At 40.0% G+C, this 25,929-nt stretch overlaps 1 protein-coding gene across 2 annotated transcripts; it reads right to left on the bottom strand.

Moving 5' to 3' along the window:
- Positions 1-1,079: 1,079 nt before the first annotated feature.
- UBE2D3 (ubiquitin conjugating enzyme E2 D3) lies at positions 1,080-23,494 on the bottom strand. Of its 2 annotated transcripts, XM_077782957.1 has the most exons (8): positions 23,073-23,494; positions 9,081-9,144; positions 8,964-8,995; positions 6,527-6,604; positions 5,595-5,700; positions 4,167-4,260; positions 3,602-3,651; positions 1,080-2,572 (listed from the first exon to the last, which is right to left on the bottom strand). In XM_077782957.1, the coding sequence occupies exons 1-7, from the start codon at positions 23,094-23,096 to the stop codon at positions 3,603-3,605; spliced, it is 447 nt and encodes a 148-aa protein (XP_077639083.1). In that variant the 5' UTR covers positions 23,097-23,494; the 3' UTR covers positions 1,080-2,572; position 3,602. The 2 variants fall into 2 exon arrangements, with proteins under 2 accessions (XP_077639083.1, XP_021387131.1); XM_021531456.2 differs by lacking the exon at positions 3,602-3,651.
- Between the last annotated feature and the right edge of the window lie 2,435 nt (positions 23,495-25,929).

Raw genomic sequence — 25,929 nt, 5'->3', positions numbered from 1 at the left:
TAGAATTCTTCTTCACCATGTCTGTATTAGTTGCTGTCTACCAGCTCCTCCCCTTGCCCCCCTGCTTGAAGAGGAAGCCCAAACGTTAACTTGTACAAGAAGCCTGCACCAGACAGGACTGGTGTCTGCTTCAAGGACAACACACCTCCTGTTTCCCACTTCAGACCTTCAGTGTCCATCTAGAACTTCTACAGTCCATCTGCATTCTTTCATCAAAGTACACACTTGGTAATTCCAAAAAATTATTTCCTTGGGAACATGACAGATGCAAAAAAGAAACAGGTACAAGTCCAAACAAGACTTCCATCTTCCATGTAATGTTTTACAAGATTCTTCTTCCCTGACCCTTCATAATGCACATCTCCTTGTGTTCCAGCACCCACTGCCTTACACTTCACAAAACATCTTCCTAGTTGATCATGTGATTTCAGAGGCTGTGACTCCCAGGACAAAGTAATAAGCATCACACTAACACAAGTATAAAAAAGAATTGAGACCAGCACATTTTTAAGCTTAAGAATATGAACTTTTACCTCAGTTGTAATGCTATTGGCAACTGTATTCCAATTTTCCAGCAAAACGGTGAAAGCTGGTTAGCAAAGTAGAAATGAACTGCAACTTCAACAGATTTCAGAAAGTCATCACTGAAGCATGTACTGCTAAAGAGCGCCCAGGTTTCTAAATTCCAAGCCAATTGAACTTGAGCATTTCAAGTTTACTCTCATAGTTTAGAACCAGAACAAACCATGTCCAAACTACATGTTCAAATTTTTATAAAAATTAAGGTTTAACATTTATTTTACATCTAGCTTTCCACATCCATGTGGGGACAAGGAATCAGAATGTACATAACTATAAGCAGTGCAAAAGTGGTGCCAGTGAGAAGTCACAGATGCACAATAAAGTGATAGTACAAGACTAGAGAAAATGAAGCCATGGTTGTTAAGAATGGAGACCAAAAGGATCAAACAAGGAAAAATATGAAGGAAGAGGGGAGCAAAGAGTCAGGTGTTTAATAATGCCCTTGTTGCTTAAAGTTAAACTAATGGCACAAGACAATGTTTCTTGTAGAACAAAAATCCAATAGCAATGAGTCTTTATTCACGTTTAGTCACCTGACATGAAGAAAGTGTCTGTTGCATTAAAATAGTCATCAATGTAAATGGCAGCATGGCTGAACAAGTCCTTTTCAATGGTAACGAACATCCCACATAGTAAAGTCACTTCAACACAGCCTCATGACAATTCCCACATCAAAACAGTACTTTATTTTATAATTTTTTTTGCCTCATCATTACCCCCACATTAAGATCTTTCAGTTGTCAAGTGTACAAGGTGAAGAAAAAGATTCTCAGTCAGCAAACACAGGTGCATCAGGAAGTATCTCCACAATACACCACTTCAGATCTGCTGGGTCCCAAGTCCATCCTTGAACGCTGGGCTCCCAGCACCAAGTGCAGCCCCCTACTACGGCTACACGACTATGTTAGCTTATTAATTCTGCATCCACCAGGCCGAGCAATGTGCCAACCTGCAACAGACTGAGCATTAGAACTGAAAATGGCAGAAGTCACTCTACTGAACTTTACATCATTATTTGATGTTAAACAATGAGGCAAATGCCAACAGTATATACAAAAACCAGCTTTGCTTTTACAAAAGATTTTGTTTCCCATATTGATTAATCCAGGCAGCTACTTCATTGGTTTATGCAACTTTATTGAAGAAAATAAATCAATTACTAGTAGAGCTATTAGTTGATCACTCATCCATTGACAACTTGCATCATTTATTCAGTGCTATATTAAACAGTGTTTTGGAAGACAGATTAACTAATAGCTCCAAGCCTCCTAACAAAATTTAAATGAATTACAAAAATGTTCTTAAACCCTATTCTGGAATACAAGGGATGTTTGACTTCCAATTTCCATTCTCTGTAAAACAAGAACTGGTCATTCCTTTATTGACATGCATAAGATACATCACATTTTCTGTTCTGCTGATGCTATAGATTCAGTACCAATTCTCCAGACACATCAGTTATGAGCAAAAGTATATAATAAAACCTCAGTTCTCTAACACTGGAAGGTTTGGAACAAGATGGATGTTGCTACAGCAATGTTACTTCTTTGATGGGAGAAAACTGAACATCCATCTCCCCTCCCCCCTTCAGGTGGTATCTTCAGTATCTGTTAGAGCAGTGAGGAATGTTTGTTTTTAATCTCATAACCAAGTTAGAATGAAGACATTGGCCACATAATACACATGCTCCATTAAAAAAATTCTGAATCTTGGGCAATTGTTCTTGTGTAACTACTTTACAGATTCTAAAAGCAGTTATTGTCCAAAGCTGGAAGAACTAAAGTCTTCTCAGATGAGCATGTGCATGAATGGAAGGAGGTAAACAAAAAAATAAAAAAAGATGAGGTCTGACAGGGGAGCAGCCGGATAAGAAAATCAAAAAAGGAACAGTAATTTAAAGTTTATTCCAGCTATAATGCAGGTTATTCTGACTTTAAGGTAGCATCACATGGCATACTTCTGAGTCCATTCCCGAGATATTCTGTTGTACCTGCAGACAAAACCAGGAATTAACATCAGCATGAAAATGACAATTTCCTAAATCGTTTATGATGAAATATGATTTTATTCCCACCTCTCCATTCTCTCATTCACTGTGAGAAGTCTCTTTCTGTACCAAGACATACTTGAACTCAAAATATGCAACAATTCCCTCCCTACACCAATTAAGACAGACATTCTCTAGTTTTAAGGAAAAGCCTTGAAGTCAAGACGATAAAATTTGCTAGAAGTCTGTTATGAAAAAAAATACTAAAAGAGAAGAAACAGAGCCTATCTGGGATGGAATAAACAAGTCAAGTATTTTATCTGAATATTGTTCTTAGGTTAAGATTACAATATATATCCCATGCCATAAGTAAAGATTATTTGGTTAATAATGCCACTGGATACAAAATGTCAAATTTCTGATTTTAAAGAAAACCAACACTAAGCATTTCATTGCACTGAATATTCTTTTCACACAAATATACTGCTCAAAATTTAAGACTATTTAAAGTATACTACTTCCACAGGAACTGAGCTGACAATTAGTTAACACTTAACTCCATGCTTGTCAGTAAGAAGTTAATAATTAACTATACAAGCAGAACATAATTCCCATACATTTTTGAGTTTATGTGTGGAAGACAGACACTGCTGATTAAAGATAACTGAAATTTGGACTGTCTGAATTCACTCATAGCTTATATATGGGGTCTTGCTACTGGGCGTCACTTTGAACCAAATTCTGATAAAATCTGGGTAAAATACTTACCAGAACAAATTAAAAAATGGCTCAAAACTCAGTAATTACTTCATACTAACTTTTTTGTTTGACCATGCAAGAGTAGTATCTGTGAGAAACAGTGACTAGCCAATACATTACACACTAACCACAGATCAAGCTGTTAAATTTCCACGTTCAGTAATTGGTGCATCCATTATCTGTTAGTTAATCCAGTGCCTTAGAACATGCAGCACCCAAGTGCTGACAAATTTCCATTTTGTTAAATGCACCATAATTTGCAAATATTCTTACCCTACAGCATAGCGTATTTCTCTGTCCACTCTCTTGCTAACCTATTGTACCTAATTGGACAAATATATTTAGCATTAATATATATAAACCCCCCAAAATCTGCTTCATATAATTCTATCTGTGCAAAATGTTAAAGATACCTAAGGGAAATAAAGTTGTTTCAACACGGGTAAAAAAGTGCTGCCGCCCATTTTCAAGGAAAGAAACAAAATTTAAGGTCAAACTGCTGCCAAACGAAGGCATCAAAACAACAAAAAGCTGTCTTTTCCACATTTATGAAGATCTAACTAGATTTATGCATGGTAAACAAAAAAAAACCCGAAAAACAAAAAAAGTAATATATATACTGTAAAATACTTCCAGGCACGTGAAAAAAGTCTCTTTCACCCACAACTTCAAAGATGCTAAGCTCCTTTGTTTTTAAATTATGCACTATTCACTTCTTTGATACACACGTTTTTCTCCATCTCAGACCTTCACAAAAGGCTCACAGAACACAACTGCTGTCTGACAATGAACTCCTACAGTCTGTTAAAATGCCAGTCTTGCACACTTCTGTACTTACTTGTCTCTGTCTGTTTTATAGATACGTGCAATCTCTGGCACTAGTGGGTCATCTGGATTTGGATCACATAACAGCGAACAAATGGATAAGAGAACTGTAAAAAAAAAAGCATTCTCAATAGCAAAAGAGGAATGACAAGAGCAGAAACAATGGAGCATAGATCTTTACATTAGCACAATGTCATCACAGGACAGAACCTAGAAAGTATTTTCCTGATAAACAGCCAATATAAATTCATAACTCACTGTTAAGTAAAAAGCCTAGACTAGCTAAAAGGTTTGTAAGAACTATTTGCTTCCTATTTCCCAATACTGACAGCTGTCAGTACACACACAAGAACAGCACTGCTGTCCCCCAGATTATGACGTAACATAGCAGCCAACAAAAACACATTATGTACTCTGATGAACAGCATATCCACGGTTCTTATCAATAAAAGTAGAAAATCCTCAAATTTAAGTTTTTAATTTTTAAATCAGACTGAATTCTTTTGTTGTTGTACATGAGGCAAGAATATCTTGGTCTGCACTGAAAACTACACACATGTGGCAAATAACTCAGTAACACTGTTGTAGGCAACTATGAGGACTTCATCTTCTACTTTCACAGAAGCTTTGGAAGAAAACAGTGAATCATTAAAATGCAGGGAATCCACATTTAAATAACAAACTGACTGTGTGACAGACAGGAATTACAAGTTCTAGAGACAAAAGGGCACATTGAGGGATCTTTTGAAGCCACAGTGACCAGTGGCTTTGCAGCAAAACAATTAGATCATCATGAAAATATCTGAGAATTATCTGTTATTTACTGTAGTAAAATGAGGAAAGCCACAAATCTCCTCTTGCAACACATCATCAATTTATCATGAAGTAGGATCAGTAAACTAAGTTCATTAAGTAATGCAATGCAATGCCAGTGCACTGTGGTAGAAAGCAGTATGTATCAATAACAGATTTATTCATTTACCACACATATGCCAGTAGAACTATGCACATAACTCTAGGCAGGATGAAAAAATTATGCAAATTTCAGTATTGAAAAACTGACTTGAAATTAAGCTTGCATTTAACATGCAAGTATAACTACATGGGAAGCTCCAAACAAGCAGTTTCTTAGCCTTAGCTCAAACACCCCAACACAGGTCTATTTCAATCCAAATGCCAGCAAATTCCTCTGGGCCCAAGCTGGTAAATTCTGCTAGGAATACTGAAGCAAGTAAATGGCCAGACAAGGCCGTAAACAGCTATATATGAGAAAGTGTTAGGAAAAAATCCATTAAAAATGCAGTATCATCAAACTGGCAAAACACAGGCTTGAATGAGGAAGCTTAAGTTAAGGGAAAATCAAAGAGATGGGTAAGAACACAATCAAAGCTAAAAGCACTGTATTTAGCACAAGATGGAAAAACTTCTTCACAAAAGTTACCTTTAGAAATAGTTAAAGCAGGAGACCACTGTGATCTTAGAATATCAAGACAAATGCTGCCATTACTGTTGATATTTGGATGATAGATTCTTGTTGTAAATGCAACCTGCAACAAAAAAACAAAGAGTGCATTTGGGTCTATGACAATAACTGCACCCATTCTGCTCAGCCAAGCTATCAGTTAATTCCATTTACTCTAAAAGAAAAGGATTAAGCAGTTAAACTGCATCAAATTCAGGGAAATGCACCCACAAGCTTTGAGTCTCCCACTACCAGGCACTATTTCAAACAGAGAGAAGGCATGTATGCATGTTTTAATCCCAGCTGCCTTTGGTGAAGACACCCAACAGCAGTGCCTAAACCCCAGCTACACTGCAGTCACAGAGCTAAGGAACTTCCAACACTGCAGTAACTCCAAGAGCACACCTTCCTATTGACTGAAAAATGGAAGACAAAGCTAGTGGCTGATAAAGCTACCAAAAAAGAGTATATTTTGCAATTACTGCCAAACTCTTAACAAATACCCCTTCACTTGATTTTAGGCACTCAGCAAGTAAATCCTTACCCACAGTGTCACATTCCTACAGACCAATCCAACAGCTACACACACTAATACTTGACAGTCTCCTTGGCAAAAATTATATTATAGTAACACAAAGCTAATGAAGTTTTCCTATCAATTCAGAAAACCAGAAATGAACCCAAATATTTTACGACATTCAGAATACATACACATGGATTTGCTCATTAAGAACATGCTAACACACCCAATTCCTGTGGCAGTCAGAATGGGACCCAGACATCTAATAGATGGTAAGAAAGCCTGAAAAGAAGTGACATCTCGACAATACTACAATACAGAGGCTGGCAACTTCTGTCCTTTACTGGTCTTTAAAAAGCACCGATTTCACAAATGACATGATAATACTTACCTTAGGTGGTTTGAATGGGTAGTCTGTGGGAAAGTGAATTGTCAAGAAGAATACACCACCCTGATATGGACTGTCGTTCTGTCAAAGCAAACAAATAATTCTCCTATTATCATCTTTAGGACTAAATATCACTGAAGATCTTGTTTTTAAATAAATGGAGAGGAAATTTGTTTAAACCAAAATGTTTAATCCACCAATAAAAGTGAGACATAATTAAAATTCAATTCCTACTTCCTACTGTAAGTAATACAGAACACATACATGTCACTTTCTGTGTAGACCTCTCCAAGCTAATGCATCACAAAACCCAGTGGTTCTGAGAATCCACTCAGGACTACAGAGCAAAAGCATTTGAATGCTTCTAAGATAGCTCCAAGAAGTAATGTTAACAGAGTGGTGGGTCCCATCAGATTCAAAACCCTCCAGCTCTGTGTTTTGAGCTTGTTTGTTGTGACCACCCAAGTTTAGAGTGGCCGTGGACTCCCATGGCCTCCTAAATTCTGTCCATAGCTTCAGCCCTGAAGAAGACCTCTGAGTACACATCTAGACCCCTGTTTCCTTGGAAAAAAAAAAAAAAAAACCACACCAAAAAGACCCGAACAAAAAATTTCAACTACCCATCCTACCAAACAAACAAAATAATAATCATAATTCAAGTGAATTTTTCCTCTCTTTAACAGAAATTCACTGTAATCTACTATGTGAGAGTATTTCACATTTCCCTGCTCCAAGGAAAGAATAACTGGTATAATTCATTCAGGTGTCAACTATAAGCAGTAAAGCAAAATGTGGAAGTAAAAAACATGATAGTAAGGAGAAGAAAAAAACTGGAGCGACTGAACAGGGATTGTGTAGGTTAGTAGTTACAAGAAGAAAGAAGCAAAAGGTTTTTAACTCAAAATTACAACTAAATTTCTGAAATAGAGCTAACAATTTAATTGTTTAACCTTAAGAATACTTTGATGTTATTCTGGACTCAGGGCTAGGGAAGATGAATTTGAGGCATACATAGTACATGTCTGCATTTTTTTGTTTTACCAATGTAAGGAAATAACTATGTATTACTTAAATACGAGAAAATTAAAATCTGCAACACAAGACAAGGGAATCAAACCCTCAACATGTGGGTTATACCCTATTCTGTCTCTGATGAAATCTAGTGATCAAAATATAACCTCTTGTATTTTTTATCAATTACAGAAACTCTTCTTTAAAATGTGTTAAACCAAAGCACACTGTCATACACCTATCCAGGAAAATCACCAATCGTCAGGAAGACCAGATGATTGGTTCTACAATCCCTGTCTGTTATTAAAGGCAGTCCCACAGTAGCACACAACTACTAACACCACACTGACACACTTCTGTCAGGATACTGCGCAGCCTGGAAACAGGAACGCAGACCTTCTGACACCACGAAAACCACATGGGGAAAAAAGGAGCTGTACATTATTAAACCACAAGGGAAAACTAAAAATAATAATCCCAATTTAAATTCAACCAATGCTTAATACCTCGTGACCATGCAGATGCCAGCCACATAGAATCATCATACACAGTGTAGTACACAACACTCCTTGCCCTTTAAGTATGAATATAGCTATTGAACAATTCTATCTTTTTGAGGTACTTAGTTACAACCAATGATGAGCAGGTACTTTGGGATGAAGAGACATTTTTCCGTCCAGTGAACTTCTAATAGCCACCTCCTAATAACACACTTATAGCTATATATATAAAGCCAGGGTAATTCAGCATCCCTGATATTTAATGCCTACTTTGTAGCCCCACTGAAGGCTTGTCTTCACAAGTTACAGGTTTTGTCTTTTAAATACAGATAATCAGAAAACTCCAGATGTGAACTGCTTCCAGGCTGTTTTCAACAAAAGCAAATATTTTACTTCCTTAATGAGGAAAAAGTTCCATTCAGGTTTCAGATGCTTACTGAACATTCAATACTGACTTTTTTTTCTACAGTCATAACAAACCTCCCATTTCAGTGATTATTCCCTCTTCTATTCTTTCAAGTATTCAAGATCTCAGCATTACTCTAGACCAAATAAGGATTCCCTTCTAAGATCCACACAAAAACATCCCAACTAATTCCTGACAGTAGTACCAGGTCCTAGTACAAAGTTCATGCTAGAGTAAAACTTTAGAAAACCTTATATGCAAACAAAGTTTCTAGATATTTAGTAATAATACGTAACACTGCTCTAGAGATTATTTCAGCTTAAATTTGCATCCTTGTAAAAACACCACAACAACAACAGAACTGGTGGGCTTTTTCCCCTCCCTCATTTTCCTTTACTACAATGAAGACCTCTAGAGCTTAAGTCGGATAAGGGGAGCTTATAAAAGTAAACCAAAAACCCCAGTTTTCTCCTCAGTAGGAACTACTCATTTAATATTACATCACAAGAATTAAAATACTTACAGGTCCCATAATTGTGGCTTGCCAATGAAACACTACAAAAGAAAAACTCCGCATTATTATCTAGGCATGATATGCTTTGAGTCAGCAGAACAAAACATAAAACTTAGAGTTACTTACTGTCATCTCCAACGGGACCTGCTGAACACTGTGCTGGAGGATCACGGGCTAAGTCACTAAGTTCCTTTAAGAAAACAAAACCAAAAATAGTAATTTTCACTTCATATCTAGCAAAACCCTTTAGAGTTTTTCCATATGCAAACAGAAGAATGTGCAATTGACAACTCTTACCAACCACTATATCAGTATCAAAAATCTTTATAACAGACTAAGTAGCACCAAAACCACCTATGACTACAATGACTATGCCTTTCCAAATACATGTTGTCACTACTGTGAAAACACTCCTGATGAAGGAAAAAGCAGGACACAAAGCCTTAAGCCCTCAAAGTCTAATCACTTTTTAATTTATATTGACAAGGATCCAGTCTAGAGAAGCCTGAAGTGGAAGGAGAGAAACTTGATGAGTCTTCATGAAACAGGAAGCACTCTGTACGTAACAAATGACATTAGAACTAAGAACAGCAAGAAAAAACCCCACAGAAACTTGGTTTCACTTAACCCACTACCAGCAGCAAGGATGTACCTTCACAAAGATCAAAACAGACAAGAAAATTCAAGAGGCTTAAAAGTGCTGTAATCAAGTAAAATATCTGTATTTTTTATTTTAAACTTTGCATTTAAGACAACTATGCCTTTAAAGTTATAAATTACTGGACTGCATAAACAGCTCTCTCCTGCCCCCATTACAGAGGAATGGAAACAGACATTTCAGATGCAGGATTCCTTGTGCAGTAACAATACTGCTGTGAGGAAACAAAGAGGCTCTCCATTCAACTATTTTAATGCTCCACAAGTCATTTTGGACAGTGTCTTAAAATTAAATTTACACTTTCAGTTAAAGCATGTAGCAATCACCTTCTTTCTCCCCTGCATTCCCTTGACTCTAAAATGTGCTTCAAGAGCTTCTACAGATAAATCTGCACTTGTCAATGTATGCAGAAGTTTTGAGAAAAGGCAAAATATTCAGCCCCTCTTTTACACATTAACAGTTTCACACAAGTTGTTTTTTTTTTCCTGGAAGTCTATACAAGCCATTCAACCAAGAAATTTGTCAGACATTTAAGAAACCCAGATATAGCGATTATGCTGGAAACATGCATATTCGGACCAGACAGCTAACTAACTCTTGCCTGGGAAGATCCTAAACGACATCCTTTAGGTTTCAAAAATTCTGCACTCCATAAAAATTTACTAAGTACAAGCCAACACAAAACGTGGGAAAAACCCCAGCTTATGTTTCTTGTAACATAAAACACCTTGTTCTTTGGTAAGATGATAGCTCCTGCAAACACAGAAAGAATAACAGCACTTCAGCATGTGCAAGTCCATACACAAAAAAAACCCCCAATCACAATCAACCATCCCCCACCAAACAACAAAACCACATCACCCAAAGCCCACAACAATCCCCTTCCCTCCAAACACCAAGAAAATTTAGTCCCAGGTTTCCTGTCCTTACGTGTGTTAATTCTGAAATTTTCCAGTTAATAATATTTCCATTTTGCACTGGCATCAAACTGTTTTACAAAATGAAACCGTATCAGTTTTGATAAGCAATGGGACAATGAAGTTAATAATAGCACAGCTCAATTCACTGCTGCTGTTTGTAGAAGTGTGGGAAACTGCTCTTTCCAGATCATCACAGTACATGCATTTAGCTACTCTCCAGATATTACTGGGGGGACTGATGACACTTATTTGTGTCATTAAATATCACTTCTTAGGTCCATATGTTGTTCATAAACCACCAGAAAAAATTGCTAACTTAGATTTAAGTTATTCGTGTAAAGGCAAACAAAAAATGTAGTAGAAGCTTCTGACAGAATTTGTTTTTTTAATTTTTATGGCATCTTTTTCCATTTAACAAATGCAGCACATTTTGTTAATCAGGCTTATTTCTCATCAAAATGTATTTTCCAGTTCTAAGAATGATCAATCATTTCCAAAATCTGAGAAGAAAAATGATATGTCCCTTAAAGTAAGCTATTGCAATAGAATAAGCAGAAAGACACAAATGTTATTATTTTAATACAGTTGTACAGTTATTACGGGATTTATTTAATAGTAGAAGTACATTTAGAGCCTCAAGGTTTTTTTCAAAACTGTCACAGGGACTAAGAACTATGAGAAGGCTCTTTGTGCCATTTATGAAAATTATAAAACTGAGTAGTAGCATGAAGACAAGGATGAGAAAAGATCAGCATAAAGTGGACTGTCAGAGATATGTGCTTTAGACTAGAGAGGTCTTCAAAAGGTACTAGAATCTTCAGAGAAACAAGAATTCAGTTCCCAATATAAAAATAGGCACCTTACCACAGCAGGAAAATTTAGTAATTCAACATCAATAATTCAACCAAGAAAAGTAATTGCAGATGTAAGACATAAATTAGATTAAGTTCCAGTGATACATTTCTGCAAAAAACTCTTTGGTAATACTAAAAAAAAAAAAAAAAAAGTTAAAGCTGAAACAAGTGAGTTTCAATATTCTAGGCTCCAATCATTTCAAAATTTATGTCTATACTTCTTTTAACTACTTGAGCTGCTCAAAATAACAAAGTAGCAGCGAACAAAACAAAAGGACTAAAGGACTAAAGTTTTATCTGGTCTGAAACACCTCAGTAAAAAAACCCAGCCTAACTGTGCTAATCAAAGCAGTTCAATATACAGATAATTCTGGGAACAAATGGTACACCAGTTGGCATTTCACTCACAGAGCAAGTAATTCACCCACTAAATTTGGGGTAAAAAAGCTGAGGTGGCATAAGCTCTTGTGTTTGCTTCTCCGGGATACTACGGTCAGAACAGTCTGTAGTAAAGCTGTTTACTTCAGAAGAGTGTCAAGGGCTGTGGAAGAACTCCATGTTGGACAAACATGAAGCAAATCCTGGTTCACAGTAACACCAGACCTACTTAATCTCTCTATTGAGTGACACTTCACATCTACACAAAAAGGGGGGCTTTGTACAATAAGGGAGTGGAAAATTCTGAGTAACTTTAAAAAGCACCTCCTTCTGAAAGCTACAACTCTACTGAACACAACAGGCAAACTGGAATAACTGGAAATGGAACAAGCAGAGGCACGTGGGCTGTGAGATCTGGAGTGCAGTTGAAGCATTTTGTTTAAGGAAAGGAAGAAGTCTTTTTTTTTTAAAGCTCCCCACTCAGCAATATACAAATCTACTTTCTCAGCTTAGCAATCAAGAGTAATAATAATTCTATAACAAGTAAGTATTGAATCTAATATTTTTACATCAAAGCTTTCTGCTTCTCATATTCCTTCTACCATACCTACTTCTCCAACTTTGCTTCTTTTGGTCAACATGGTTTCAGTAGTGCTTTCTTTCTCAAGGGATATTAAGCTACATTCCAAATTTTCTTAAAAATCCCCAAAATAGAACTCACATTTTCCTGGAATCGCTTGTCACAGTTTTTCACTTTAGAAGTAGCTTTAAAGAAAAACCAAAACAAAACTCCCAAGCAGCAAGTGTGAAGGACTACACAGAAGCAATAACCCAAATTTGGTGAGGAGTACCACGCTATGCACCTATGGGAAAGGATTAGTCTTGAATTACAACCGTAGCCAGCAGTCTCTGTCACTGCCAGAGGTTTCTGGTGCAGCTCCAGCATGTCACCGTTTCTTTGTCCCAGTTTCCAAATATAAAGTGTGATAGTTCCTACCCCTCCACAAGGATGATTAGTCACTCAGTATTTTACAGACTAGAACACTGTTAAAATACTAAGCACCAATGCTACTGTTAAGAGGACAACAGCAATGTAACAGACAAGGAGCAATACATGCACAATTCTGCAACAGAGTTTTGCAAACAGAGATCAATAGAAATAGAACAGCAGTACCCATCACTGCAACAGACAGATCTGCACTAACACAAATTCAGCACATTGTTCTCTGCCAGTTTCACATGACATTTTTAGCAAGATTCAGTTTCACTGGTGAAACAGGTCCCATTTTTTATCTCCTCTCTTCTATTTCACTATATATTTATCAGAAACCTAACAAAAAACCATAAACCAGTACTTTCAAGAAAAAAAATGCTTATAAAAAAGCTAACTAACCTGCTTGTTTTGCAGCAATATAATTGTAACTAACATAGAAAATATGGCTTAAACTTCAAGTGCAGATTCAAAACTTTGTCATGTAAATGTGAATGCAGAATTATGATCCTATAATAAAACCAGAGTATCTTTTTTTGACATAAGAGTCGCTAAAAAAAATCCTTCAAACAACTCTCCTCTACCAGCTATTTAGAAGATTACAGAAGCCATTTAAAGAATTAAGAAACTAATTTTAAAGACTGACAAAGGATATCTCATCCAAATATGCATGAACAAGAAAACAGAAGTTTTCAGGTCCCAGAAAATTCTGTAAGAGGTGACAGCCTGGTACCTACCAAGCTGCCTTCTTGCAAGGTACCAAATAACGCAGCATCTCCAACAGTTTCTTCACATTTGTCAGATTCCATACTCCCTGTGGCACTACTATGGCTTTTTTGTTTAAGCTGGAAATAGCCAGGCCTTATTTTTAATGATAGTAGCAGCTGACTTAAACACAGTGACAGAAGATCAATCCAACCAGAATGACTGAAGATTGTCCTCCACAGGCCTTAATTCACAGTTATATTTAATATTACTTCACAACACAGGTATTTGTTAAAATTACAGATTGCAGCTTTCTGGTTTGTACTCAAGAAAGCCTAGAGGGGTTAATTTAGAGGGGTTTGCCTTAAATTTCCAGAAAATAACTTGGAGGACATGAAAGATGACATGAAGTTAAATCAGATGTTTTTAAAAAAATCAACAAATCACAACACAAAAAACCCAAACCACAACCCCCCCCACACAAAAAAAAAAACCTACCCCCAATCCTACTAGAAAAGGACAAAGAGAAAAAAGAACGCTTAGGCCAATCAAAAAAAAATCAACATTTATTAACTTGACTGCTTGTCTAATGATGTGTCAAACAGGGTATTTCAAACTCTAGGCAACCAAAAATTCATCACTGCATTAGTCTTACTCATTAGCTCACAGCTGAAAACAGCTTTAAAGAAGGAAGGATTGGAAGCAGCTATAAAGGGAGGGGAAGAACATTTAAGCCTGTTTGAAGATTAAGAAGTGTCAAGCAGTGAAGAACTCCTGCCTCATCCCACACACCTGCATTTGAAACATTCGTTTCAGCATGGAAATTAATTACACCTGGAAGCAGTGTAAGTTTGTAAGGACACTGAATGTGGATTTCTAAGCTGAATAAGAAAGCAATGGCATAATAGACATCACAAAAAATGTAGCAAGCAGAAAATTATCTGTTTCAAACAAGCTGTCCTTTTGGCAAAAAATAAATAGATAAAAGCAATGTGTAATGGCAGTGCAGAAAAGATACAGAAAGACATAGGTTCCTCTGATTAAAAAAAGGCATTAGAGCAACTCTGCAGAGAAAACACATGAAAAGCAGTCAGAAAAAACAGCAAGGACAATGAACACAAAAAGGTTTTTAAGAAACCCAAAACACAACTAGCAATGCAAAAGTTGTGATTCTCCCTATTTTGGTTATTCTGCTTCTATTTTTCACGGTTTTCCCTTCAGTCCTTAGTACTGGATTTTTCAGCCTACACTCCAAGATTGTTTGTATAGTATCTAGCCGTAATACCATTGTGACATAATAGAAGACAAACACTGAAATATTCATGATTTAAGTCTTGCACTCAAGGAAGGAAATGCCAGACTGCTGTGCCACTGTAATTAAATCACTCGGTGTACCTGGACTGTGATATAAACTACTCAGGTGACCACCTACTATCTCTTCAAAGAACCTACCTTTCAGTACACAAGCCCTTCGTGAATGAGAGTATTGTCTACAGCTGCTCTCATCTGTTCTGAAATCTGGAAGGTGTAGAATACAGGTAATGGTTTTTGGGAAATTTCAGAGTTACTGCAACTAAAATGGTTTGCTACTTAGTCCAGTGTTTTGCAAAGCAGTTGAACAGATCCAAACGGAAAAAGAATGCAGTTACAGACTTTGCTTTCCTGGTCACTCCCTAAAGGCTTTCAGAACAAACTTTTTAGAAGTGGCAACTACACACCTGTAGCTGTGCTTTGAACTCAAAAGTACAGTTTGTTTCCCCTAAAGTAACCAAAACCACAGAAGCTGTCTTACTCAAGATGAAGAAAACCTGACTGCTTAACACACATCAATTCTGAGGTATTACAACAAATTACCATACCCTGAAAACAGCAGAGCTTATTAAAACACTCCTATGCTCAGTGTAGGATAAGGACTGTATACATTGGCTAAAGTACACTGAAGGGGCAAGTGTGAAGTGAAGTACTGGTTAACTACTGGGCAATTCAGTGACAGTTGGGTATTTGCCATCTCCAAACTTCTGAATATCGGACACTGAAACTTTGCATGCCTTTTCCCTTTAGAGTTTTTTCCTACAAGAACCACAATAATCTTTGGTTCTGTAACGCAGAACTACAATGCAGAGTCAACCTCAAAGAAGAGGGTAACTGGTATAAATAAAGGCCACACAAGAAACACCTTGCTAAATGAAACAGTATGACTGGGAAACAAAGGGGCAGGTGAAATTCAGTACAGACAAATGTAAACTGATGCAGGTGGAAAGAAGTTTATACTCTAAGTAAGGCACTCTGTCCCGATGCCTACCTCTCAGAAATGCAATTTAGGCATTGTGCTAGACATTTTCACACAAGTTCTGGCTTAATGTTCCTTAGATGCTGGAGTTTGGCAGCATTATGCAAGAACCTCCTAACATGCTGCCCTTCAGCTTGTTGAGGGCACAGAAACTTGGAGCAGCATTTGACACATAACCAGAAGTGGCACCTGTACACCAGGTGCTCCACGTGACAGAAGAGTCCCAGAGTTTGCCAAGGCAACATCAACAACAATTTGGAGACTGGCAGTGCACAGGACAAGTTTTTGTAGAAACAACAAGTGGCCTCAATGGAATAAAACATCAGTCAGTCTGCATTTTCTAAAAAGCTGAAAGAATTCTCCATGTTCTCAAAAAAACAAGGACAGTGTAACAAAAAGTTATCAAATTAGTATTCTAACAAGTAATACCATGTATTTAATCAGCAGGGTGAATTCATTGTTTAGCAGTAGCTTGATATATTATTCTGAAGTTCATTTATTAACTTAAACTCTGGAAATCAGCTTTCCTTTTAAAAAACTATCTTCACTTCCACTAGTCCATATTTTGTATGAATACGAAGACACATGTGAAAATTATTACAATATACCATAGGGGTGTATTCTATGGACACAACTATGTGGGATTGACTATACTGCCTTAGCTACAGCATATATTACCTCATTATATTATGCTATTTCTGAAACTACCCTTCATCATCATTCTAAGGGCCCATCTATAGGATTAGGTACAGTTACACAAAATCAACTCACACCAAGACAACTAAACCAACTGCCACCAGAACAAAATGCAAAACTATCTGGAGTACAACTGCTCTTACAGCTGAGATCCACCTCAGCTAGCTAGAGAATAGTCATTTACAGAAGAATCTTAAAAAATAAATGAGGGAAGTTTTTTTTAAAAAATAGTTTCAAAGCACCTTTATGAGCAGACTACACCCTCTAGTAGGGGAATAGAAGGGGGTCTTGCTCATGGGGCAAACAGTAATTCAGGAGATCTTCCTGTATTATTCAAGGCAAGAAAAAATTACAGCTAAGGATAAAAGGAAAAACAAACTTTGCATTTATCTGATTTAAGAGATTTTTTTTAGCATTACTACTCTAATAGGCCAACAAAGGTTGAGAGCAGTGCACTTATTTATATTTATTAGATACTTAGAAGAGCTCACAGAGTCACAGAGTGATGAATACCTGGCCAACCTAACTCTAGGTTACAGAGAAATCTCACTATAAAGTTAACAGAATATTTAATACAATTTTATTGCCTTCCCCATCAGAAAGCCCTAAAGCACTTCAGCATCTGCACCCAGTTCAGCCTGCAACTCTGGTGTCCAGATGCTTGTGGAGAGATTTAAATGTTGGTCACCTTTTTCCATCGGGCCGTAACATTTGCAAAGCAGCCCACAATCCTCTCATCTTGCTTTTTTTAAGACCATAATAAAAACCCATCACAATTACAGTGGAAAAAACTGCAGGAGATCTTGAAGATGTCTATTGTATCACATGTCGCAAAGGGATGATGTTCAGAACAAAGACTTCCTTTACACAAAAACTTCATACTGAAGTCTACTGTTGGTAAAAATCCCCCCATCTATTTAGCTTTCAGTCCCGAATCCTGCAATGCTCTATTTTCCAGTATTAAACCTTGTCTACATCCAAGTGTTTTACAAAGAGTTGCTAAAGGCATAAACATAAACTTGTGAATGTAATTGAAACTATTTTTTTTGCAAAGCTTCCCCAACATGACTACCAAATTTAATCAGATCTGTGCCCTATAAGAAGACCAGTGAAGAGAAGCTGGCTTTGTTGGTTTTTTTAATCTCCTGCATTTTTCACTTAGAGTTTATGACATTAAATTTATACTCCAAAGTTCACAAAACTTTGTTGAGCATGTGCAACTCTACACAGTTTAAGACTTTAAGATCAACTTGGCAAAAAGCAACCACATTTAAAAATGCACTACTGACTGCAGTTATACATATAACCACACATTCACAGTGCTGCTTTCATTTCCTAATTTTTTTTCTGCACATTCTACTGTCAGGTTACTACATTGAATCAATCACAGGAAAGAATGCCTGTAACTCAGCCCTTCTAATGTGAGCTATAGCATCTTAGCCTAAAACCATCAGCAGAAGTCAGTTTATTCTGAGAGATCAGACCTAATGCTGAAGTGCAGACCACAAGTTCCCATCTGCCAGCTCTGATGCTGGGGAGATACAGGGGAGTGACCTAAACAAGATTACAGGACAGACAGTTAAATTGGCAAAACCTTCATATTTGCAACAGAAAGATTTATCAGGAATGACGTATCAATACCCTAACCTGAATGACACAAAAGCTCAACCCTTTCCCACTCCACCTTACTACCTGTCACTTGACACCTCAGAGAAGGTTAAGAACCTCCATCCTCTCTCTCCTCCAACAGTTCAACCCAGTGGATGCAGAGAACACATCCACGGGTAGGAGATCACTAGGTTGGAACTGGGCTCCAAAAGGAATAGAGAGATGCCTTTGGCAAGAGGCAGTTGACTGCTCAGTACCCAACAGTTGCTGCTTGCAGCTGTTTCCATCCTTCTCCACACTCTTACCATTAATTTTGAGCTCAGAGAAAAGCCTCAAACTGGTTACAGACTGGGCAGCAAGTCAAAGGGAGCTTGCTCTGTAGAGTTCCACGTCAGGCCTAGAAGAAATCCACACTAGGAATAACAGCAAAAGCACAGACTTACTTTCAAAATCAGATCTCTAAAAGCTGGAATGATTGTAAGAGATGGCCACTCTTCTACTCCGAATAGATTATCCCACCTAAATCCTTGATACGCCAGAGGACTCTTTCTGAAGTATGCTAGAAGTACCCATCTAATGGAATATTGATCTCTGAAGTTCTCTAGATCACTTAAGTCAGATAATCCCCATTTTCTTCCCACTCCAATGCACATATTTAAAGTTCTATGCTGACCGGGAACTTGTTTCACAAGCACTGTGTTCAATTAAGAAGAAAAATCTTTAAGTTATTGCATCCAAACCTTCTAGCTAAGGAAGCACTGGTTTTCCTCTCTCATAAAAAAATGACCAGTTCTTAAAACACATCCAATACTTTATTAATAAATGCTGGTCTTCAATACAGAGTATCAAACCTAGCCAATTCAGAAACATTTAAGTTTTTCAATACTAGGACCTCCCAAACTCCATTACTGCAATTACTGCAGTATCATGATTTAAAAACCAACCACTACCTTCTGGCTCAATGTCACCTTCTTACCATCGAGTGTGACAATTGCACTGGATTACCCACCGAGGGCAGGACCTTAGTTTAGCCCTGAATATTCTTAACAAAAGTAAAATTCAGTAAAAAAGGTAATTCAATACACAGAGAGAGTACTTACAAAGGTTTAAAGCATTTAAAATCAACTGAATTTCATTAACTAGCTAATCTTAACTTTCTGAGCCCCTAAACACACAAATCCAAACTTATTTCTAGACATTCATTCAAAGCATGAGTTCAATCAAGTAACTTCCAACTCTGAGAAAGCCCATTAAACAAAATCCAAGACTGCCCACAAAAGTGTTGTGGGTTTCATCCAGAGAAGAAAACTTAATTCCAACGAGCTTTATTATAGATTGTTTTTTAAATTCAAACCAAGTTCAGAAGAAAAAAGTAGCAGTTTAAAAATAAAGTAATAAGCTGGCTTTCCAACTCTTCAACTTTGGTTAAACTAATGCAGATTTCCATGCAGGACTCACTGATGCAAATTACACTTCATCTCTGAAAAATACTGGATTTCCAGAGTTAGCAGCATTTCTTACTATGGGCATCTGGAGAAGGGGGATTAAAGCTGCAATTAATTATACATCTAGGAACTGTGCTGGAGGCTATAGCCTAAGGAAAATAGTTAATTCAGTCTCCACTCCACCAGTGTCAATGGAAGCCTTCTATCTGCACTTAAGTAGCAATAAATGGTTTTGCCACCTTCAGCCTTTATCTTCCAGGATGCCAACTACACTTAAGATTTTCTAATAAATTATTCCAATATAATGATGCTGGCTTGTGCTATGCTTAATCAAATGGCCATAAAACACAGCAGGCACAAGCTTTCTTAAGGATTACACAGACAAGACATTTCTTGCATACATCTCCTGTATTAATTCTATTTTTAGCCTATCAAGATCACTTAGGCCACTTACATTACCTCACTTTAATGGATATGTACAGCAGTGATAAAATGGATGTGTACCAATGATGTGACATTTCCAAGTTTTCCAAATTTTATGCATTCCTGATTCCCTACTCCTACATAAATGCTTCCCTGCTACCGGATCATCATCATTTGAAGAGGAAGCTCCAGCATGCTGCAGCAATTACAGGATGTGTTTTTAGCAGGCACTGTTGACACTTCAGACCAAGACAATGTGCCACAGCATACACCAAGCATTTAGATACATGCTCATAAATCAACGTGAATTTCTTGATAATTCTAGTTGGGGGGTGGAGCGGGGGAGGAGAAAAATTTCATCCTCAGGAAAGAAAACACTCAATTTTGTGGGAAAAGAACCTGTTATCATGAAACAACTGCAAAGCAAGCCATATCAAGGACAGAGTATTGCCAACTGATCACAAGCTGCCCCCAGAGCAGATGGCACTGATACCACAACAAACTCCAGCATAACAATAATCTTTCTGGGATTGGCCGTGTACCTGGCAGCTACTTCTGTTTGGGGAGTGCTTTATACAGGGTGTTCCAGAAGTAGACAACCCAATACATAAATACTAATTTACATTCATTTTCAAATCAGAAGTAGAATTTGCCAGTTATGTCTTACGAGTGGTTGCATTCTGAATGTGTAACAGACTTCAAATTAAAGATACACACACACACACTCTAACAGAGTCTCAAGTCTAGTTTACTCAATATAATGAAAAATGTTATTTTGCTTGATATGTCAAGTCCACAAAGAGGGAGTCAACCAAACTGACTGAAAATATCTTCACTGGTACATTCAGGATGTCATCTGCTGCAGGAGACAATGAATTCTAGTTCTGACAAGTAATAGCACAAACTAAATCAGCTATGGTGATTACAATGTTCTGAGGTCCTGGTTTATCTTTAGCCTGTTCTCATCTACTGATAAAGACATACTACAAGGAAGCAGAGAATTCCAAGGTTTGATCTGTGATCTTACAATTGGAAGACAGGGAATCCTAGTTTATCAGTGACAACACCGCTCTCTCTGGATTTTACTGGTTGACAGGATTAAAATTACATTCACAACCATTTTGTTATAGAACTGGCCCTACTGTTTTTTTTTTTATGTCAGCAGCAGCCTCTGTAAACATTTATACTGGAAACCAATAGAGGAAGAAAGCAACATGCAAAGATTGGCTTCATTCCACAAATTAAGGTCATCTTCCAGGTTTGCAAATACAAAAATCAGAACTACAAACTCCACGTGAATTTAGAAGTCTATCTTGTAATGTGGTGTGATTAAACTGATAAAAACCCCAAACAAACACATACAAAAAAAGGAGGCAAAAATTAAAAACTAACAGAGCTAACTATCTTCCCAATCCTAAACTCTTGCCCTAAAAAACCCTAGCTCAGCTATGTTCCCAACCGTAAACTCTTGCACTGGATAAAGGAAGAACCTTGCTACTACACAGCGCAATGGAGATTAAGGACCAATACAAAAGTGTACACAACAGGCCAAAACGCTATAGTCAGAGATGACTTACTGGCTCAAGAGTCACGCTGAATCGTTTCCAGGTTCTGACCACCAGATTACTACATAAGTGGGGGTTTGTCTTGGTTTACATTTGACAATAAATTCCTACCTGCAGTGCCTGAACGTGTTTCATAAGCATGAGCTGATGACAAAGCATACCAGGGAGTATCCTAGCTGTGTTTCAACTCAAGTGCTATCATCCACTAACACAGGGAACAAGTTTTGATGGCAGATTCTAAAGGAATTGTTTTGAAATCCTTGCCAGAGCACAGCCATAATTCAAAGACAATCCATTCAGCTATCTACACAGAAGGGATTTAAAATTTTCGAGGGTAACAGTACTATCCATTCACTAAAAACGTTATAAAAAACGCTTGTTTTGTCTAAAATACGACCACAAGCACTGTGTGAAATTAAAGCGAGACCAAGAGGCGGCATGAAGTTTACACACTGTCTACAAAAGGCGTTTTGTACACTGAAATTCACCGATTTCAGGACACACTGACGTTCTGCCATCTTGGCAGGCTATGAGATGACCAAGAAACTCCTCTGAGCTCTTGAAACACGTAACTGCTCCACGTAGCTCGCGTAAGAAGGAGCACAGACCAACAGCGACTTCCCGGTTCCGCCGCTGCGCACCCATCGCATTTTGCCATTACATCCCAGCAATTCTCAAACCTGCCGACAAAACCTAAACCCACTTAGGGGCAACTTCACGCCGGGAGCTTTCTAGCCCTGGGAGAGGTATCTTAAAAAACAACCCCCCCCACACACAAAAAAGAAAACCAAACTTTCATCACCTCGGCATTTTTTCCGAGTTAGCCGCCGCGAAGTTGCTCCACCCGGCTCCGATTGTGCAACGGGGGGAGGCGGCGGCGCGCAGCGCGCTCCCGGCCGGTCGCGGGGAGAAGCGATTCCCGGACAGGCGATGGATTCCCGGGTGCCCGGAGAGCCCCGGGGCGGCAGAGAGGGGCGGCTGCAGGGCGAGGGCAGCGCCGCGGTGGCTGCTCCGTGTGTCAGTTCCGCGTTATTGCGGAACGCGAGGGATCCCGGAAAGCGCCCGGGCCAGGCGGACCCGCCGCCATCTTACAATGCGGGAGAGAAGTTGCACACTAGAGGGGAGAACCCGGCCGAGGGGCCCAGCTGCTGCCCGGGCAGCGCCTCCATCGCACCCAAACCTCTCGGCACACACGGGCTGCCGCCATCCGGGCCGGCTTCGGCCTAAGGGCACCGGCAGCGACCCCGGGCTGCGCTGACATCCGAGCGGCCCCGGGAGCTGCCTCTCTCCGACCTCCCCGGCCCCCGCCCTCAGGAAGGGGCCGGGGCCGAGCTCGGGCCCGGAGAGAGCGGCCCCGCAGCCCCAGCCGGGCCGCGGCCCCGCCGGAAGGAGCCGCCGCTGCCCGGCCTCTTCAGCCTCCGCCTCTCCCCTCCACCCCCCCCCGCCCGAGACTCCAGGGGCGAGAGGGGGAGGAAAGCGATGGGAGAAGGAGAAGATAAAACACCCCAAAAATAACAATAAAAAGAAGGGCGAAGCGGTGAAGGGGGGGGACGGCGGAGGAGGAGGAGCCGCGGTGCTCACTCACCTTGTTGATGCGTTTCAGCGCCATTGTGTGTGTGCGAGTGCCGGGCCCGTCTACGCGCCGCGGTGACTCCGCGCTCCGCTCGGGGGGCCGGGAGGAGGGAGGAGGAGGAGAAGGAGGAGGAGGAGGAGAACCGGGAGGAAGGCGGAGAGGGGGGAGGGGGCAGCTGCTCTTCTCCTTCCTCCGGAAACAGCCGGGGGGGCGCCCGACCGGCCGGCCGCCCAAGTCCTGCCTGCCTGCGGGCAGCGGGGCCGTGAGGCTGCCGGGGGAGCGCTCCGCCCGCCGCCTCCCGTCACGGCCGGGAGAGGGTGCGAAGTGCGGGGAGAGCCGAGAGGCGTCACCCGCCCAGGGAAGAGCGAGAGAGGAAGGGCAGGAGAGCCCCGCGCTGCCGCCGCTGGCCAGGCCCGGACGCCGCGGGAGGGAGGGAGGCGGGGCCGGGCCCGGCACGCCGCCGCCAACGGCTCCGGGGGGCGGGGCCGAGGGCGGGCCCAAGGGCGAACGGGCGGGGCAGGGGAAGGAAGGTTCTGGGGCTGCCCGTGGGCGCCGCCGCCTCGGGAGCGCTGTGCGCCTCTTCCTGCCCGCGGCTGCCGGGGTCGCGGCGGCTCCGGAGCTCGGCGGGCGCGGGGCTCGGTGGCGGGCGCGCACCGCTAGCGGCGGGTCCGCCCCGGCCGCCTCCCCGCGAAATGGCGGCAGCGGCCGGATCTAGGTGCGCCCGCTGACGCGGCGGCGCGGTGTTCCTCCGCGCGTCAGCCGCCGGCCGGCGCCGCGGAGGGGTCACCGCCCGCCCGGCCCGGGAAGGAGCCGCTCCCACAGGCACGGCCGGCCGGCAGCGCCGGGGCACGGAGCAGGGAGGGAGCCCCCGAGCCATGGGGTTTGCAGCGTTCGCTGCGGTGCGAGTGACGAAGCTGAAGCTCTGCTCTTGCCCCGGAAGAGCGGAGGCCTGGTGTGGGGGTAAGGGGCCTGGACGCTTCCTTTTAGTGGCGTATCGGCATACACGAGGACGTCCAACCAAGTGTCTCAGTACAGGGGACAAAACATCACCAAAGGGAAGATAATGGTGACGTGGATTGTCAGTCCAAGGGCCAGATGCATCATATATTCATATAATCATCAAAATTGGAAGTGACCTTTAAAATCATAAAGCCCAACCATCACGTGGCATTACCCCCTAAACCTTACCACTCAGTGCCAGTTAACAGACACCTCTTAAGCATCTCTAGGAATGGTGACTCTACCACCTTCCCGGACAACCTGTTCCAATGCTTTACCACCTAAACATTGAGAAAAATTAATACCTAATTTGAAACTACCCTGTCTCACCTTAATGCATTTCCTCTAGTCCCCTCACAGCAGGCAGTCTAGAAGAGACTGACCCGCAGCTCATGACAATCTTTTAGGTAGTTCTAGAGGATGAGATACAATTGTTTTATATACAATAGTACCCTCTGTAGCACTTCAGCTCCTTGGAGGCTTTTTATTTTGTGCAGCATGTGCCAACAGATCACTCTCAGCCACGTGGGTTTTTTTTTGCACCGTAATAAATGGTGCAGGTTTATACATTGTTCTCTACAAGGGGAAGGACTCCTACTCCATTTCCGTGAAACAAGAGCAAGATTGCCTGACTGCCCTTCTTCTGTAAGGATGGAATGTATAAGTGACAAACATGACATTTGACGTCCAGGGGGATGTCCACATAATGGCACTGGGCTCCATTTGTGTTCGTTTTAGTGCCATAGTGTTAGTTGTCTTGCTGTCTAGGATACTAATTATTATTGGTCTGGAGAAGGCAGTATATTCAGAAAAGCTTACTGTGTAACAACATTTTCAGTATGAAGCTTGACAACAGGCAGCAGTGAATTAGGAGAGCAGTGGAGGTTTTTTATTATTATTAAAAATAGCACAGTTGTAGAACTGCCATTGTTTTTTAAAACTGATATTTGCAAGCAAAAGAGTAAACAATACCTTGTACTTCTAAAGTCCAGTTATCTTGCTATGATCTGCTAAACCAATCCTAGCAGCTTCCTTATGTAGTCTTCATTTTTTGCTTATTCTTTTAATTGTACTGAACAGCATGTTCAGTAAGTGTAATTACAAATGATTTGATTTTCATTCTTATCATCTTAGTCAAGAATATTGCTGAAGAACACCTTGCTGTTCCAGTTTTGGATTACGGATGCTATTAAACGGCTCCAAATCACCAGCGTGTCTATCTTTGCACCACAGACATGATGCTCTGCCTTGTAAATTGCTCACAAACTTTCTGAGCTTCATTATGGTTTGTCATCTCAGGAGATTTAGATACTTGGCAGTATTCCAGTTTTACATTTTGTAATTATTATTTGAGATTAATGACCTCTAATATGACTTTATATTAACATTTTTGATCAGACTTGTGATTCACGTTTTCTGTATAATGAAAGAAATTAAGAACAGCATAAACATACTGTTGGCAGTGTGTAATTTCCCCTGCTAATTTAAGACAACTGGAATTGTTAATCTGGTAAATCAAGTTTTCTTACGTGTTAAATTCAATGTCTATTAGCATTTGACCCCAAAGAGAATTTCAAATTTACTGGATAGGTCTTGTTTATAGCCATTGCTCAGAAACAGATTTGCAAATTTTAGTTTAGTATACTTGTTTAGGCAAACACTTCATTGCACTTGCTGGTCATTTTTAAAAAACAAATCTGCACATTTAAATACTGACCTTTGAGAAAAAAAAAATTATGGCTTGTGTCGGAATGAAAAACAAGACATGCAGTCACAGTTCTGTGACCTGTTCTGCAAGTCACAAGCACACAGTTCTGCTTGGAGAACATTATGCTTTCCACTCTCACCTCCTTTTCCTCAAATTGTGAGG

This window comes from Lonchura striata, chromosome 4 (assembly GCF_046129695.1).
Source record: "Lonchura striata isolate bLonStr1 chromosome 4, bLonStr1.mat, whole genome shotgun sequence".
Taxonomy (NCBI): domain Eukaryota; kingdom Metazoa; phylum Chordata; class Aves; order Passeriformes; family Estrildidae; genus Lonchura; species Lonchura striata.
This window is presented reverse-complemented; position numbering and strand designations above follow the sequence as displayed.